General features: G+C 43.3%; 1 protein-coding gene across 10 annotated transcripts in view; it reads left to right on the top strand.

The window, feature by feature from the left end:
* ABHD3 (abhydrolase domain containing 3, phospholipase) overlaps positions 1 to 18,761 on the top strand; it is a 46,917-nt gene that overhangs the window by 17,592 nt on the left and 10,564 nt on the right. For 6 of the 10 annotated variants that reach the window (XR_006693904.3, XR_010582905.2, XR_012427269.1 and 3 more), the window contains 2 exons: positions 13,279 to 13,391; positions 17,993 to 18,166. Coding sequence is in view for 6 of the 10 variants with exons in the window: in XM_065534035.2 (XP_065390107.1) it covers positions 13,279 to 13,391; positions 17,993 to 18,166 (287 nt within the window). In the remaining 4 variants the exon portion in view is untranslated. Of the gene's footprint in view, positions 1 to 13,278; positions 13,832 to 17,992; positions 18,167 to 18,761 lie in introns of those variants that run through there. The other 4 variants (XM_065534036.2, XM_074022742.1, XM_074022743.1 and 1 more) reach the window with 2 other exon arrangements.

Here is an 18,761-nt window from a genome sequence, read left to right on the forward strand (position 1 = left end):
CTGCTAAAAATACAAAAAATTGGCCGGGCGCGGTGGCTCAAGCCTGTAATCCCAGCACTTTGGGGGGCCAAGATGGGCAGATCGTGAGGTCAGGAGATCGAGACCATCCTTGCTAACACGGTGAAACCCCGTCTCTACTAAAAAATACAAAAAACTAGCTGGGCGAGGTGGCGGGCGCCTGTAGTCCCAGCTACTCGGGAGGCTGAGGCAGGAGAATGGCGTAAACCCGGGAGGTGGAGCTTGCAGTGAGCTGAGATCCGGCCACTGTACTCCAGCCTGGGCAACAGAGCGAGACTCCGTCTCAAAAAAAAAAAAAAAAAAAAAACCAAAAAATTAGCCGGGCATGGTGGCACATACCTGTAGTCCCAGCTACTCAGGAGGCCGAGGCAGGAGAATCATTTGAACCCAGGAGGTGGAGGTTACAGTGAACCAAGATGGCGTCACTGCACTCCAGCCTGGGTGACAGAGCAAGAATCCATCTCAAAAACAAACAAGCAAAAAGAAAGAAACAGTAAACTTGAAATATCTTGTAAAATAAAACTTTTTAGGGCCGGGCACAGTGGCTCATGCCTGTAATCCCAGCACTTTGGGAGGCTGAGGCAGGCAGATCACTTGAGCCCAGGAGTTCAAGACCAGCCTGGCCAACATGGCGAAACCCCATCTCTATTAAATTTAAAAAATAATAAAAAACAAAAACAGGCCAGGCACAGTGGCTCACGCCTGTAATCCCAGCGCTTTGGGAGGTCGAGGTGGGTGGATCATGAGGTCAGGAGTTCGAGACTGGTCTGGCCAACATGGTAAAATTCCGTCTCTACTAAAAATACAAAAATTAGCCGGGCATGTTGGCACATGCCTGTAATCCCAGCTACTTGGAAGGCTGAGGCAGGAAAATCACTTGAACCCAGGAGGCGAAGGTTGCAGTGAGCCCAGATCGTGCCACTGCACTCCAGCCTGGGTGACAGAGCGAGACTCTGTCTCAAAAAAATTTAATTAATTAAAATTAAAATTAAAGTTTTTTATAACTCAAGGCATAATTGCTACTGTATTAACTCATTAGATCATTAGGGTATAAGAAGTATACATTTAATTAATTTACTTCCTTGAAATTCTTTTTTAAAGTACTTGTTCTAAAAGGATATAATTATAATTACCTTTGGTCATTCTACATCCTTATTATTCTTTTTTGAGTTGGATCAAAAAATGAGATGTTAATATTGATTATTAGAGTTAGCGTTGATATTTAGATCTTTTGATAATCCTGCTTCTGTCTTCAAGCTAAGAACAATTACTGTGTCATACTAGAGGAACTCTGATGTTTATTTATACCTCACCTTGTTCCAGAAAGAATTTAATGTAGCTCAGACCCAGAGTAAGCGAGACTTTAAGGTAGGCATAAAAAAGAACAAAAGATGAATCAGCAGAGATCAAACAGGAAGGAACTGTCTCTAACAGAAATTAGCTCACAGGAACTAGCAAAGGTGAAATGAAATTTAGGGTAAGCAGTTCTCCTAGGAGTGGAAATGTTAGAGATATACTTAGAATTTATAGCGATTACTATGGCTCCTACAAAGGAGAATAAGGAAGTGGAAATTTTCCACTGCCATTGTGTCCTCATTTCCAATTAGTTATTGTAGGATTGAGGGAAAGCCAAAGGCCTTTCTTACTAGGAAATGAGCATCCTGTACTAACCTTTTCTCCTTGGGTCTGTTTCCTACAGTAGACAGACACCCGAGTCTCGGTAGAGCAAACCTCAGATATCCCCATCGGGTTCTAGGAGCCTTGGAATAGATGGGACTTTTTCTTCTGCCCTGCAGATTGGTTTTCAAGGATAGGAATCCAGGTTACCCACAAATTCCCTGATATTGTTGATTACTTTGCGAACTTGTTTAGGAATGGTAACTTACAAATAACTTAGCCAAAATTTGTTGAAAGCTCTTTTTAGTTATAGGATCTATAACTAAAAGCTGTAAATTTAGTTGTACATCCTATAACTAATATTCAAAATAGGCAAATATGTAGACACAGAAAGCGATTTTTAGTTATAGGATCTTGGGTTCCCTATTTTTAGTTATAGGATCATGCAGACTTCTGTGTCCCTAACCCAATAAGAAAAGCATCCTAGCCACTTTGGAAAATAGTCTGGCAGTTCCTCCAAAAGTTAAAATAGAGTTACCATATGACCCAGAAATTCCTGAAATGAAAATATATGTTCTCACAAAAACTTATACATGGGCCAGGCACAGTGGCTCATACCTGTAATCCCAGCACTTTGGGAGGCCGAGGCAGGAGGATCACTTGAGTCCAGGAGTTCAAGACCAGTCTAGGCAACATAGTGAGACCTACCTTGTCTCTACAAAAACAAAAAATAGCCAAGTGTGGTGGCATGTGCCTGTTATAGCAGCTCCTTCGGAGGCTGGGTGCAGGAGGACCGCTTGAGCCCAGGAGTTTGAGGCTTCAGTGAGCCATGTTTGTACCATTGCACTCCAGCTTGGGCAATAGAGACCCTGTCTCTAAAAAATAAAAATAGGCCAGGCACAGTGGCTCACACCTGTAATCCCAGCACTTTGGGAGGCCAAGGCAGGTGGGTCACAAGGTCAGGAGATCGAGACCATCCTGGCTAACACGGTGAAACCCCGTCTCTACTAAAAATGCAAAAAAAAAAAAAAAAATTAGCCAGGCATGGTGGTGAGCGCCTGTAGTCCCACCTACTTGGGAGGCTGAGGCAGGAGAATGGTGTGAACTCAGGAGGCGGAGCTTGCAGTGACAAGATTGCGCCACTGCAGTCCAGCCTCGGCATCAGAGCGAGACTCTGTCTCAAAAAAAAAAAAGGAAGTCTTGAATGCATGGATGCACTTTGAAAGCATTATGCTAAGTGAAGAAGCTCATCTCAACAGACCACATACTGTATCAGTCCATTTATATGAAATATTCAAAATAGGCAAATCTATAGACACAGAAAGTAGATTAATGATCACCTAAGCCTTGAGGTGGAGAATGATTGCTAATAGTAGGTTTCTTTTTGGTGTGATAAAAATATTCTTAAATTTTGATGGCACAATTCTGAATATATGAAAAACCATTGACTTTTACCTGAATTATGGTATGCAAATTACATCTCATAAAGCTTTTAAAAAGAAAATCCTCCTTTAAGTGCTTTCTAGTTCAAGTTAGAGCTGGCTCAGCAGTTAAGGGAGGGCCAAGAAGGTCAAGCAGAAGCTGGAAAATAATTTAAAGCAGCACTGCCCAAAATGTGGCCTGTGGACCAACTCTGTTCCTCAGGGTACCTGACTCTAGTCCCAGACAAGATGAGGAGCTGAAATAGAATGTAAGCCAACTTAGGGCCGGATGCAGTGGCTCATGCCTGTAATCCCAGCACTTTGGGAGGCCAACGCTGGTGGACCACTTGAGGCCAGGAGTTTGAGACCAGCCTCGCCAACATGATGAAACCCTATCTCTACTAAAAATACAAAAATTAGCTGGGTGTGGTGGTGCATGCCTGTAATCCGTTACTTGGGAGGCTGAGACAGGAGAATCATTTGAACCCAGGAGGCAGAGGTTGCAGTGAGCCAAGATCACACCACTGTACTCCAGCCTGGTCAGCAGAGTGAGACTCAGTCTCAAAAAAAAAAAAACAAAAAAAAACCCCACCTCATTCCATAGATGAGGACACCTCTGGAGAAGTGGGGTGACAGTCAGAAGTCATAAAGCTGATTAGTGGTCTTATGGCAGGAACTCGGGCTGTGCAGCCTAGCGTCTTGACTTTTCAATACTGGCTTCCAGTCAAGTCAGCCTGAAAATCTGGGAATAGACGGAAGGAGAGTTTTCAGAGAGAGGATTATCCCCCCAACCTCAGATTCTTTGGAGTTAAAGACTCAGGTCTATAGAAATCTGTTCCTGTTTCCTATTAGCTTTTCCTCCTTAGCTTTTCCAGGGAAGCTAGTAGTGTAGGAGGGACTTAGAGCTCTTCCCCCACCCCGTCACCCCAGCTCCTCCACCCCACCCCATCATGGGCCATTTCCTGAAAAAGGCATTTAGAAAGGATTAAGGGACCTCCCTGATAGCCTGAGGAAGGAGGGGTATAGAGGTCAGGGCTGGCCAGGGCACAATTCAGTTTCAAACTTCTACTTTTAGGCAGTGCCTTTCTCACAGTACCTCCCTACTGGACATACTGTTCCACCCAAGTTGGCCCTTTCCTAAGTGCTTCAAAATAACCTGTCCCTGCTCCCCTTACCTTCATCTATGTAACAACCCAAAAAGGCTGGTCTCAGCCAGGTGTAGGTATGAACACATTTAATCCTTGAGAATTTTCTCCCAACATTGATGGGTCCAGTCCAATAATAACAAAAATTTTAAATGTAGAAGATTGTGGCCAGGCGTGGTGGCTCACATCTGTAATCCCAGCACTTTAGGAGGTCAAGCCAGAAGATCACTTGAGCCCAGGAGTTGGAGACCAGCCTGGGCAACATAATGAGACCTTATCTCTACAAAAAAATTTAAAAATTAGCTGGGTATGGGCATGGTGGCATGTGCCTGTAGTCCCAGCTACTCAGGAGGTTGAAGCAGGAGGATCGCTTGAGCCCAGGAGGTCAAGGCTGCAGGGAGCCATGATCATGCCACTGCACTGCACCCTGGGCAATAGAGCAAGAACCTAGCTCAAAAAAAAAAAAAAAAAAAAAAGTTCAAAATAAAAGAGAAAGAATGTTTTGTTGAATAATGGAAGAGTTTTAGAAATAATAATTTAATAGCTAGCTGTCATGCTTAATATGTGTCAGGTGATCCTGTAAGGTATGAGATGTTTGGAAGTACTTCCCCATACACTTCCAGGAATCCAAGAAGTTCAGACCCACATAGAACTAGATTTCCCTTCTCCCAAGTCATTCCAGATAGGTTTTATCATTTTTACCACTGCAGCAGCCTCCTCTTGGCTTAGCTCTCACCCTACTTATTCTCTTGGTGCAGAGATTCTCAACTCTGGCCTCCCATTAGAGTCCCCTGGGAAGCACTGAAAACTACTGCTCCCTGGTCAGGTGTGGGGGCTCACACCTATCATCCCAGCACTTGAGAGGCCAAGGCGAGTGATTGCATGAGGCCAGGAGTTTGAGACCAGCTTGGCCAACATGGTGAAACCCCTTCTCTACTAAAAGTACAAAAATTAGCCAGGCATGGTGGCGGGTGCTCTAATCCCAGCTACTCAGGAGGCTGAAGCAGGAGAATCGCTTGAACCCAGGAGACGGAGGTTGCAGTGAGCTGAGACTGTGCCAATGCACTCCATCCTGGGCGACAGAGCAAGACTCTGTCTCACAAAAACAAAAACAAAAAAACAGCCAGGCACGGTGGCTCACACCTGTAATCCCAGCACTTTAGGAGGCCAAGGTGGGCGAATCACCTGAGGTCGGAAGTTCCAGACCAGCCTGACCAACATGGAGAAACCCCATCTCTACTAAAAATACAAAATTAGCCAGACGTGATGGCTCATGCCTGTAATCCCAGCTACTGGGAGGCTGAGGCAGGAGAATCGCTTGAACCTGTGAGGCGGAGGTTGCGGTGAGCTGAGATCGTGGCATTGCACTCCAGCTTGGGCAACAAGAGCGAAACTCCATCTCAAAAAGTACTGATCCCTGAACCCCAACCCCCAGAGATTCTGATTCATTTGGTCTGGGGTGGAGTCCAAGTATCTGTAATTTATTTTAAACACTCCTTGGAGAGTCTAATGTGCAAACAGGGCTGAAAATCCCTGGGAGCTGACGAGTAGTCCTGCATGTGATAGCCTCCATGACCCAGGTGAGTCACGAGATTTGCCTCTTAGGAGCCTGGACTGAAAATAACTCCTGGCTGACCTGCTCTAAGCCACTAACAAAACTGCTCATTTATTGGTGTAGCTTGTATAACATGACATCATGAGCATGTACGGCAGCCATCTGGAGCGTTGGCAGGAATGTGGCACAGAGGCCAGCCTCCAAGCTGGCCAGGATATTTCCTGGGGCCCTTTGTTTTATGGTTAGTTGTTTTTAAAAATTAGCAAACTCCCAGGCAAATTTAGACAGTTGGTCATTTAATATGTCTATCAATGACTGGGTGAGATGATTGTTCATTAAACTGCTGATTTTACTTACGTGCAAATAATTTTTCTTCTCTCTGACTCCTTAATTAATTAACTCATATTCCAAAAATAAAATCAATTTTCCTAGGGACAACTTAGGCAGTTTACTAGGTACTGGACAGGGGATGGGTGAAATGAAAAACACATTACACTGTAGAGATCAATTATAGAGTGTAATTAGTCCTGTTTTAAAAGGATTATTCATTTTGGGGAGGCCCACAACCACACAGGAATCACAGAGTTCATTTAAATGCATCTTATCAAATATTTGAGTACAGATCATTAAGTACTTGAGAGAGGAATACGCAATGAAATGCTCTAAGATCCTGATGATCATCAAACATTACAGTTAAGTAAATATGAAACGTAAATGATTTTTTTACGAGGCATTCATGTGTCTTTTTCAGTTTTCACTTTGCTGGACAGAAAACTAAAATTCTAGATAGCTTAGTTCAGCATTGGAAGTGTGGTAACCCCAGCCCTGAGAGAGAAGGATTCTGAGTTACGGCTTCCACGACAGATTAGCAAATTAATCTCCTCCAAGAATAGCTAGGGAGAGTCTGGCTACCTGATTAACAGAGGGAATTTTAAAATTTGAGTCTAGGTCAAAAATTGTTTTTTTAATGAAGAGAATTCTAAAACAGATTTTCTAAATCTGGTACAAGAAAATTGTCTTTCAGGTTAGGAGAAATCAGTTTGTCAGCTTTTAAGAAGCCTTAGTTGATTAAGAAGGATAAATTAGATGTAGTCCATAGGTAAATATAAAATATATACTTTATTGTTTTTCTTTTATATATGAATAATAGTAATTATATTTCATTCTCTTAAGTGCATTTTTTAAAACTAACCTCTTTCAGCCATTAAATTACTGTTGTTGGCCAGGCATGGTGGCTCATGCCTGTAATCCCAGTACTTTGGGAGGCTGAGGCAGGAGGATTGCTTGAGCCCAGGAGTTTGAGACCAGCCTGAGCAACATAATGAGACCTCATTTCTATAAAAAATAATGATAATAAATAAATTAGTGTCATTGCTCTCTGATCATAGTCACAGTTGGATAATTTAAACAACCTTGGTTTGTAATTATTATCAAATTATTCTAACTTATTGAATGTTTATGTCCAAATATCTGCTGGAAGTGATATATCTTTTGGATTTTTCACATTTTTCCCATCCTCAGCCCACCCAGAAGGAGTTTCACCACCCAGCAGAATCCTCCCAGGTCTTCCTTCATCCCTCTTCTGATTAGATGTGATTTCATCTACTGGAAGGATAGCTGCCAGTTGCATTAGTAGCCCGAGTAACAGAATTTAACAGAGTCTTTTGTCTAAAAAGCTTCCAGTTGTATCTTCAGGCCTGAAGACGGTTTCTGCAGAGCCTGCCAATTCAGTTTACTGCCCCTTAAGTGTCTTTGCTGTGTGTTCTGGGTGAATCTTTAATGGGTCCCAAGTTCTGTAGGCTCTGCTTATTTCTAACTTCAGATCCTGTGAAGAAGGAAGGCAGATGATGTTTCCTGTTGGAACCCATCAAGTAGCAAGAGGCTGTGTGGTAGAACTGCATAGTTGTGCATATCAGAACTTATTTATTAATTGGTCTCTTCCCTTTTAGTCCTGTGTGTCAGTTCAGTTTGACAAGGGTTTATTAACAGAGCTAGAGGTGAAAAGACAGTGACAGAGACTCACGTAGGACAGGGCATGGAGCAGGCTGGACAGGGCAATTAGGAGCAGGATTGAGAACAGCTGTGAGGTCCTAAAAGACAGGGGCCAAGTCTCACCTATTGTGACATTTATTTATTTTTTTGAGACAGGGTCTCACTCTGTCACCCAGGCTGGAGTGCAGTGGCATGATCTTGGCTCACTGCAACCTCCGCTTCCTAGGTTCAATCTATCCTCCCACCTCAGCCTCCCAAGTAGTTAGGATTACAGGCATGCGCCACTATGCCTGGCTAACTTTTGTATTTTTTGGTAGATGGGGGTTTCACCATGTTGGCCAAACTGGTCTTGAACTCTTGACCTCAAATGATCTGCTCTCCTCAGCCTCCCAAAGTGCTGGGATTACAGGTATGAGTCACCATGCACAGCCTTGTTGTGGCATTTATTCCATGCACAATTTCAACAGGCAGGGTTGACAGCGAAGGACTCCAGGCAGGTGGAGGTCACACAGGTGGCAAGGATATTAAGGGGCCTAGCAGGCAAGAGAACAGTATCCCATTGGTCTGTGTCTGTACATTGGAGAAATAATAAAACACAGAGCTGGAAGGGTTGCTCGGCATCATATTGTAGAAAGTCTTGAATGCTTGGCAGAGGCTTAATTCAGTAGGCAGTGGAAAGCTAATGAGAAATTTTAAGCAGAAAGACTGTCATGATTACAGCTGGAAGCGTTCATTAGGAAGATTAATCTGATAGTGCATTGAATGTGGGATTGTGAATGATTATCAGGAAAATCTGGGAGTTAACCAGTTAAGAAGTTTTGTGGCAGTCCAGGTGAGAGGCAAAAAGGCCTTGTAGCAAAGACAGCTGGTGCTACATCCTTACCCCTTGGCACTTATCATTCCCATGTATGCCTTTCTGAGGGCTTCCTGCATCTCTGTGACTGGGGGCCTTCTCTAGCCACTGGAGCTGCTGGAACTGTGCTTAGGGCAGACCAGAAGTACCGGGGAGTTAACATCCTCCAGGATAGCCTTCAACCAGTGGCTGAAAGGGAACTGGTGGATAAATAGCTCACTTGCCACTGGTGGGGATCATTGTAAGCCTTGTTTGACAGTCTCCCAGACTATCTCAGGGAGCTTGAGTCCCAGTTGCCCACAGCCATAAACTGCCTGGTATATTTTTCTTTTTTTTTTTTTTTTTTTTTTGAGACGGAGTCTCGCTCTGTCACCCAGGCTGGAGTACAGTGGCCTGATCTCAGCTCACTGCAAGCTCCGCCTCCCGGGTTCACGCCATTCTCCTGCCTCAGCCTCCCGAGTAGCTGGGACTACAGGCGCCCGCCACCACGCCCGGCTAGTTTTTTGTAGTTTTAGTAGAGACGGGGTTTCACTGTGTTCACCAGTATGGTCTCGATCTCCTGACCTCGTGATCCACCCGTCTCGGCCTCCCAAAGTGCTGGGATTACAGGCTTGAGCCACCGCGCCCGGCCTGCCTGGTATATTTTTCTTACTGACTTCCTGCCTTTCCTGACTCACTCTGCCACTCTCCTGCGGGTGCTTCCTGGTGTCGCCTTCCAAATGAACTGCTGGCACTCACATCCTTGCTTCAGGGGCCCTTTTGCGAGAAGCCAACTTACCAGCCCTGTACTAGAGTGGAGAGGAGTTTCCTTTCACTGAAAAGGAAGAAGCTACAGGATTGGGCAGTTTATCAGCTATGCGGTTAAGGGAGAGAGAGAAGGCCATGTCGCCCACAATTTTAACTAGGAAAATGTAAATGCTGTATATAGGGAAATGGGAAGTTAGGAGAAACGTTGGGAGTTTTCATGAAGACGAAAATGAGTTAATCTTTGTGCATTTTGAGTCTGAAGTACTGGTAGAACATTATAGGACAGCTGCCTGCTGGAACCTGGAAATTTGGATCTGGAGCTGAGGATGAAAGTGACAGTGGAGGTTTAGGTTCAGTCACTGGGGAGAGGTGGTTGATGAAGATACGGGAGTAGATGAGAGCTTCAAGAACTGGGTATTGACCAGAAAATAAGCAGATATAAGCCTAAGACAAAACTTTTGGGAATGAATACCTACCTGCATTTGGGGTTGGGGGAAAAGTGACAGTGACTAGGTAGGAAATGGAAAGCTAGCAGAGCCACTGGGGAAGCCAGGGGAGGAGCTAGCAGGAGGCTGACTATGATGGAAAGGTTCCAGATTTGCTGAGTTTCAGAGTTCTGGAAACTGTCAGTCTATACCATTGGATCATTATGTATTGAGGCATAAGGAGCTTTATATAGTTTATTTATTCATTTTGAGACAGTCTCAATCTGTCACCAAGGCTGGAGTGCAGTGTCATGATCACAGCTCACGGCAGCCTCTACCTCCCAGTCTCAGGTGATCCTCTACCACACCTGGCTAATTCCGTTTTTTTTTTTTTTTTTTAAGAGACGAGAGTCTTGCTGTGTTGCCCAGGGTGCTCTCAAACTGCTGGGCTCAAGCGATCAGCCCATCTCAGCCTCCCGAGTAGCTGGGACTACAGGCATACGGCACTACACCTGCCTAGCTTTACATATTTTAACATTTTAAGTGTCTATTGCAGTGTAGCACAGCTGGGGCTATATGGCTATACTATTATAAAAGAAAATAACATATCAGATTGTATAGTGCTTTGTCTGGAATGAAGGCAGTGCCAGAAATCCACACTCCTTCATTGGCAATATCATCAGTATTGATCTTAATGCAATCTATTTGGAGAAAAACATTTAGGGAAAAATCAGTCCCTGTATCTGAGGGTACCAGATATTGATTGATTCACTCTATACCTCATGGAACCCTGGTGCTTTACAAGAATTAGGTTCTTACTACAAACATATAATGCAGCCTCTGCTAATTTGTGACCTTTGGCAAATTACTCAACCTTGCCGGGCCTTAATTTCCTTATGTACAAATAAGGAACCAAGTGACATCTATGGTCCTTTTGACATAAAGATTCTGTGATCCTAGCAGTTTTCCTTAGGGCATTTTTCTTATGCCCTAACTCTGTGTCTATATGTATGCATTCTTACATATACACATATAGTTAAAGCCTGTATAATAGCAATATATGTTGGGGACTATTCATAAATAATTCAGAAATTTTAAAGCTGTGCAGTGTGAATAGACTCACCTGCAATCAAAATGCTGAGTAAGGATGATTTCATCACCCAGGTTCTCATGACAAATTCTGAAGTCACTATGAATGAGCCTAGTATAAAATATTTTCTATTTAGATTTTACATTGAATTTGTGCTCCCCTTTGTGATTGAAGTGCATTCAATCACAAAGTTTTTTTTTTTTAAAGTATCTGAGCATAGTCACTTATTAGCTGTTAAGATGTTACAGGAGTTATTTAACCTCTCAATTCAGTTTCCTCATTTATAAAATAGAAACACTGGAGTCTTCCTCAGGGTTTTGTGGACACAAATTTAATGTTTCAATAAATGTTAGCCATGGAAAATATTGTCAGGTTAACGTTTTTCTTTCGGAGAGTCACATATTTGCAGATATCAAAAAGATGCCAGTAGGGAATAGGCTGTGTTTTAGGGATGAGTTTAACTGAGGCAATTGTTAAAAATTATAATTTTCTCAGGCTACTCATTAGTGATTGAACATTGGGTAATACAAAACCTTCCTGGTATGATCATGGTTTATTGACATAATGAAATTGGGTGGTGTAGATAACTAGTTTCCATGTTTTCTTAAAGTAATGTTACCAGATTCCCCTCCTTGTTATTAAATTTCTGGTTATTTTTTCTCACATATACTTAATTCTTCTTCTTTTTTTTTTTTTTGAGACGGAGTCTCGCTGTGTCACCCAGGCTGGAGTGCAGTGGCTGGATCTCAGCTCACTGCAAGCTCCGCCTCCCGGGTTTATGCCATTCTCCTGCCTCAGCCTCCAGAGTAGCTGGGACTATAGGCACCCGCCACCTCGCCCGGCTAGTTTTTTGTATTTTTTAGTAGAGACGGGGTTTCACCGTGTTAGCCAGGATGGTCTCGATCTCCTGACCTCGTGATCCGCCGGTCTCAGCCTCCCAAAGTGCTGGGATTACAGGCTTGAGCCATTGCGCCTGGCCCCACATATACTTAATTCTGACACACACACACTCACATGTATTCTACAGAGAGGATTGCCCCCTCCTCCCAGATCTCAAGTAAAGTATCCATGATGCTTTTCTGCTCCTCTGCTACAGAGCCGTTATTGATGACGTTCACATGAAAACCATTTGTTTAGATGCATTATATATTGCAGCATGATCAACTTTACATATTTTAACATTTTAAGTGTCTACTGCAGTAGTACAGCTGAGGCTATCTGTATATACATACTATTAGAAAAGAAAATATTTGGCCGGGCACAGTGGCTCACGCCTGTAATCTCAGCACTGTGGGAGGCTGGGGTGGGCAGATCATTTGAGGTCAAGAGTTCCAGACCAGCCTGGCCAACATGGTGAAACCCTGTCTCTACGAAAAATACAAAAACAATAGGCCGGGCATGGTGGCTCACACCTGTAATCCCAGCACTTTGGGAGGCTGAGGTGGGCAGATCACTTGAGGTCAGGGGTTCAAGATCAGCCTGGTCCACATGGTGAAATCCCATCTCTACCAAAAATGCAAAAATTAGCTGGGCATGGTGGTGGGTGTCTGTAACCCCAACTACTCAGGGGACTGAGGCAGGAGAATCACTTGAACCTAGGAGGCAGAGGTTACAGTGAGCTAAGATCACACCACTGCACTCCAGCCTGGGCAACAGAGCGAAACTCCATCTCAAAAATAAATAATATTTTTAAAGTTACTTTGGGCCAGGCACAGGCTCATGCCTATAATCTGAACACTTTGGGAGGCCAAAGCAGGTGAATCGCTGGAACCTAGGAGTTCAAGACCAGCCTGGACAACATAGCAAGACCCCCTGTCTCTACAAAACATTTTTTAAAAATTCTCTGTTTGTGGTGGCCTGTACCTGTGGTTCCAGCTACTTGGGAGTTTGAGGTCAGAGGATTGCTTGAGCCTGGGAGGCCAAGCCTGCAATGAGCTGTGATCATGGTACTGCAATCTAGCCTGAGTGACAGTACAAGACCCTGTCTTACCAAAAACAACAACAACAACAACAACAACAAAAAACAGTTATTTTTGGCTTTGGGGTTACGGGTTGTTCTTTGTTTAATAGAAGCATAATTCCCTGGTTTTTTTTCCTAAACTGCTCTGGTTAAGCTAGAGACACATTTGCGTATGGTAGTAAAATTTAAGGTATTTGTATTGGTCTTGCCCCATCTGCATCAAGCCTTCCTTGCATGTTCATGGTCTTTTTGTTAGTGCCAACTCTAACTGTGCTGACTTTAAATGGCATATATGTGCACTGCAAGACAGGAAAATTATAAATTATTAATACTACAGTACGTGCAAAGGTTATTTTCTCATATGTATGACTTCTTGCTCCTGTTTACATTTCTGCATTTTACAAATCATTAACCTCACATTCTAATTTTTGTGCTTTACTTGTCACTACTTCCAGACGCCAAGGACTTACTGTTGTGCTAACACTGAAGACTTGGAGACAGTTATTCACCATGTACACAGCCTGTACCCTTCTGCTCCTTTCCTGGCAGCAGGGGTTTCAATGGGAGGGTAAGGTTTTCCCTTTCTAAAATAATCTCTGAGAGGGAAGCTATTTTATTGGCTGTCTCTTTGAGAGGACTATAAGCTAGCTATATGGACACTTTTTAAATACATGTCTGATTATGTTTATCGTATTTTATTTATTAAATGTGGTTGAATGAACAAAGAAAGGAAAGAATTAATTCAGGTGAATTTTAATATTTTTCTTAACTACGGGTCTCTGTGACTGCGGATTTTGTGAGCCTGAAGGCTTGTCCGAAGCCCATGAAGTCGATTGCATCACTCACCGGCTGCCGTGTTGACCTTCTGATTCCTGACGCACTCCCAGCCATCCCTGGAGCTGCGTTTTGAAGCTGAACTTGTAGCATGACTTTCATCACTCCAGTTACAGAAATAATCACTTATTGCTCTCTCCAGCTGCAGTGGCCTTCAAAATTATTTTTCCCCAGGTGGTATTTTGTTTTGTTTTGTTTTGTTGCTGGGCAAATGGACCTACTGTGGAGTGCGCTCCTAGAAACTGAAGTTTTGTTAACCCCCTACTCCAGCTGCTATTTTAAGCATATGGATATTGTCATTTGTGCTGCTTGCCATTACTTTGGGGCTTATTTGGAACTTTTCTATTTAGGCTTATTTCTACTAATTGTTTTTGGGGTTTTTCGTGGTGGTTCTACTGATGGTGAGCTTAAGGAAATCCAAAATTTTTATTGTCTGAAATTTTACTATGCTTTTCGATTCCCGAAGCCATTGTCCAAAACTAGTTTTTTAAATCAGCAAATACTTAAGATAGAAAATATTTTTTTCATAATTTTATAATTGGTTTATCTGTCATTTCAGTTTTTAGAACATCTTAGGAGTTTATTCACTTGAAAATGAACAGCATTTTTCTATAGCCAGTGGCTGTGAAAAAGAAAAAAAAATAATTTTTTTTAAAAGAAAACAGCATTTATAAATGATAGACTCTAAAAGACAGGCCTTTAGCCACGGCTTTTTAGATTCTGATAAACTTAAAACTAACAAGAAAAGAATACATTTCTTACATTAGCATGGAAGGTCTGACTTGACCTACTAAAGGAAGAACTCTCAATCAATGGAGAAAACCCAAGCAGCATCTCTGAATTGTGCTTAATGGACAGACTTTAGCTTCTCTTTCCTTTCCCCCATAATGTGAACCTTAAAGGACAGGGTGAGAGCTGAACTTTTCCCTTAATCATATAAATGCTTGGCTTTTTTAAAGGCCAGAACTTAAATAAACAGGTCAGATTCTCTATTCAGACACTCGTGGGAAATGTCTATTGATGCCGCATTGAAGCCTCAGTGCCTGAAGGCAGAACTTGACCATTAGCCTTTACAGCTGGTTGAATATTAATGTCTTGTGAATTGTTAGATGGAAGCACCCCTTCTAGTTGCCTAGCACTGTGACACGATCCCAAGTGGGCTTACCACTTGGGGATGTGTTTTATATCTTGACACATTTTTTCTTATGGAGATACAACACAAAAAAACAGTCCGTGGACGATCCTTATGCCTAGTGCCCCATGGACTGGGGTACTCCCTGTGATAGAGTCTGTGATGCCCCTGGGGCCAAATGCCAGCAACTCATGGATCATCTCGTTTCATCAGTGTCACCCCTCCTTTCCCTCTCAAGTCTGATTATTGTGAGCCAAATCTCAGACATCACTTATAAATAGTTGATATCTCTAAAAGGTGGGCCAGGCATGGTGGCTTACACCTGTAGTCCCAACTCTTTGAGAGGCTGAGGCAGGCAGACCACCTAAGGTCAGGAGTTCAAAACCAGCCTGGTCAACACTATGAAACCCTGTCTCTACTAAAAATACAAAAAATTACCAGGGCGTGGTGATGCATGCCTATAATCCCAGCTACTCGGGAGACTGAGGCAGGAGAATCGCTTGAACCCAGGAGGTGGAGGTTGCAGAGGGCTGAGATCACACCACTGCACTCCAGCCTGGGCGACAGAGCAAGACTCCATCTCACGTACACAAAAACACACACAAAAAAAGGCCGGGCGCAGTGGCTCACACCTATAATCCCAGCACTTTGGGAGGCCAAGGCAGGTGGATCACCTGAGTTTGGGAGTTCGAGACCAGCCTGACCAATGTGGAGAAACCCCGTCTCTACTAAAAATACAAAATTAGCCTGGCATGGTGGTGCTTGCCTGTAATCCCAGCTACTCGGGAGGCTGAAGCAGGAGAATCTCTTGAACCTGGGAGGCAGAGGTTGCAGTGAGCTGACATTGTGCTATTGCACTCTAGCCTGGGCAACGAGGGCAAAACTCCATCTCAAAAAAAAAAAAAAACAGTGGAGTTTACCTTTGTTGTTGTTGTTGAGACGGAGTCTCCCACTGTCACCTGGGCTGGAGTGCAGTGGTGCGGTCTTAGCTCACTGCAACCTCTGCCTCCTGGATTCAAGTGATTCTCCTGCTTCAGCCTCACGAGTAGCTGGGATTACAGGTGCCAACCACCATGCCCAGCTAATATTTGTATTTTTAGTAGAGAGGGGGTTTCACTATGTTGGCCAGGCTGGTCTCAAACTCCCGACCTCATGATCTGCCTGCCTCAGCGCCCCAAAGTGCTGGGATTACAGGCATGAGCCACTGTGCCCGGCTGGAGTTTATCTTAAAAAACAAGCAACAACAACAAAAAAACCATATTACTATTATTACACCTGAACCAAATTAACACTAATTTCAAACTATCATCCAGTATTCAGTAAGTGTTCACATATCCCAAATAGTCTGTTGCCTTGTTTGGTTTTAGTTTAGTTAGGAGCCAGAAAAAGTCTATACATTGAGATTGGTATGCCTTTTAAGTCTCTTAATCCAGGGGTTCTTTCTCTCTCTCTCTCTCTCTCTCTCTTTAGCTTGTTTTTTTCTTTTGGTGAGAAATAGGGTCCTTTTCGTATAGAAGTAAAACAGTCTTTTTGGGGATAACATCTTGGCATCATTTTGTTTCTGAGTAATAACCAAGATATATCCCACCTGCTTGGTCATATCTACTTCTGAATCTTCCTAGTCGTGAGTTTCCCTTCAAGCCCTTCGAATTTGTGCATTTTACCAGCCTCCCAACAATATCTGACCTCCCATCAAAGAGTAGGGCCACCAAAACTAGGACTCTAGAATGAACCCTTTGCAGAAGAGTAAGCATTGTCCTATATATGGTTTGGTGAACCACAATACTGTGTACATTTAGTTCAGTTGTTGTGAAGGATCATTTTCAAAAGCTAAATGTCCACTTTCCATCTAAAACTTCATCACATTCACCCCTGCAAGTCATTTGGACTGGAAAAAAGAATGAGGGAGAATTTTAACCCATTTCTCCTATTTCAAAACCTGGACAATTGAAGAAATCAAGTACAAAAAAATATAATGAGAAACAATTAGGATATCATCCTGTTACTTGGCAGCGTTAAACTTTAGATTTTCAACATTGTTTATGTAGATTAGACATGATTATGGTCTCTCTTACCAAAATAGAATTAGCCTAGAATCAAGAAAATTAATAGAACAAAAAGAAAAGAAGAAAATATGTGTTAGGAAATAAGGACAAATAACAGGAATAGAAAGAGAAAACAAGTTACTTACAGCTCAGAAAGTCTAGAGAGCGATTTAGAAACTTGCCACAGGGTGCAAGGATCCTTGGCAGCTAGGGTAGCGATCCAGACCAGTTAACTCACAATCTCTCAGGGTGAGACCCAGACATCAGTAGTCATTTACAAACTCCCCAGGAGCTAGAGACCAGCCTGAGCAAGATAGTGAGACCTCATCTCTATTTAAAAAAAAAAAAAAAAAAAAAAAAAAAGTTCTTTTTTTGAGTCCCAGATACTGGGGAGGGTAAGGTGAGAGGATCACTTAGCCTAGGAGATCAAGGCTGCCCTAAGGTGTGATTATGTCACTGCACTCCAGCCTGGGCTACAGAGCCTATCTCAAAAAAAAAAAAAAAAAAGGAGAGAGAGAAAGAAAGAAAGAAAAACAGGGCCAGGTGCAAAGGCTGTAATCTTAGCACTTTGGGAGGACGAGGTGTGCAGATCACTTGAGGTCAGGAGTTCAAAACCAGCCTGGTCAACACGATGAAACCCTGTCTCTACTAAAAATACAAAAAATTAACAAGGCGTGGTGATGCATGCCTGTAATCCCAGCTACTTGGGAGGCTGAGGCAGGAGAATCGCTTGAACCCAGGAGGTGGAGGTTGCAGAGGGCTGAGATCACACCACTGCACTCCAGCCTGGGCGACAGAGTGAGACTCTCTCAGAAAAGCACACACATACACAAAAAAAATACTCTGGGTGATTCCAGCATGCAGTCACATTTGAAAACCTCTCTTAGGGTGGATTTCTCTTATGTTTGACTTCATAGGATCCATATATAAGGAATAACTATGATTTGTCCCATTCACCACATAGTTGACTGCAAGACAAATAAATATATGAATATAAGGAAAGAATGAAGATGTTTGCATGCTTTTCCATGGTAGAGGACTTAAACACTAGTTTATATTTTTCTTCTCCATAGTTAACATAAAGTCTGTAGTTAGAAATGGATGTCCTGTGTGATATAACAAATTAATCACTGCGTTGCCTGTTTCTCCCCATTTTAGAATGCTGCTTCTAAATTACCTGGGCAAAATTGGGTCTAAAACTCCTTTGATGGCAGCTGCAACTTTTTCCGTTGGTTGGAACACCTTCGCTTGCTCAGAGTCATTGGAGAAACCACTGAACTGGCTGCTTTTTAATTACTATTTGACAACCTGCCTTCAGTCTTCAGTTAATAAGTGAGTCACCTTTAAAATCTGTTATCTCGCCAGGCGCGGTGGCTCATGCCTATAATCCCAGCACTTTGGGAGGCCGAGGCGGGCGGATCACCTGAGGTCGGGAGTTCGAGACCAGCCTGACCAACGTGGAGAAACCCCGTCTCTACTAAAAATACAAAATTAGCCGGGCATGGTGGCACATGCCTGTAATCCCAGCTACTAGGAAGGCTGAGGTAGGAGACTCGCTTGAACCTGGGAGGTGGAGGTTGCGGTGAGCCAAGATTGCACCATTGCACTCCAGCCTGGGCAACAAGATCGAAACTCTATCTCAAAAAAAAAAAAATCTGTTGTCTCCAGGGCTGGGCCCGGTGGCTCACACCTGTAATCCCAGCACTTTGGGAGGCCGAGGCGGAGGGATCACAAGGTCAGGAGATCAAGACCATCCTGGCCAACATGGCGAAACCCCATCTCTACTAAAAATACAAAAAAATTAGCTAGGCATGGTGGTGCACGCCTGTAGTCCCAGCTATTCAGGAGGTTGAGGCAGGAGAATCTCTTGAACCCAGGAGGCGGAGGTTGCAGTGAGCCGAGATCATGCCACTGCACTCCAATCTGG

This window comes from Macaca fascicularis, chromosome 18, assembly GCF_037993035.2.
Source record: "Macaca fascicularis isolate 582-1 chromosome 18, T2T-MFA8v1.1".
NCBI classification, from domain to species: domain Eukaryota; kingdom Metazoa; phylum Chordata; class Mammalia; order Primates; family Cercopithecidae; genus Macaca; species Macaca fascicularis.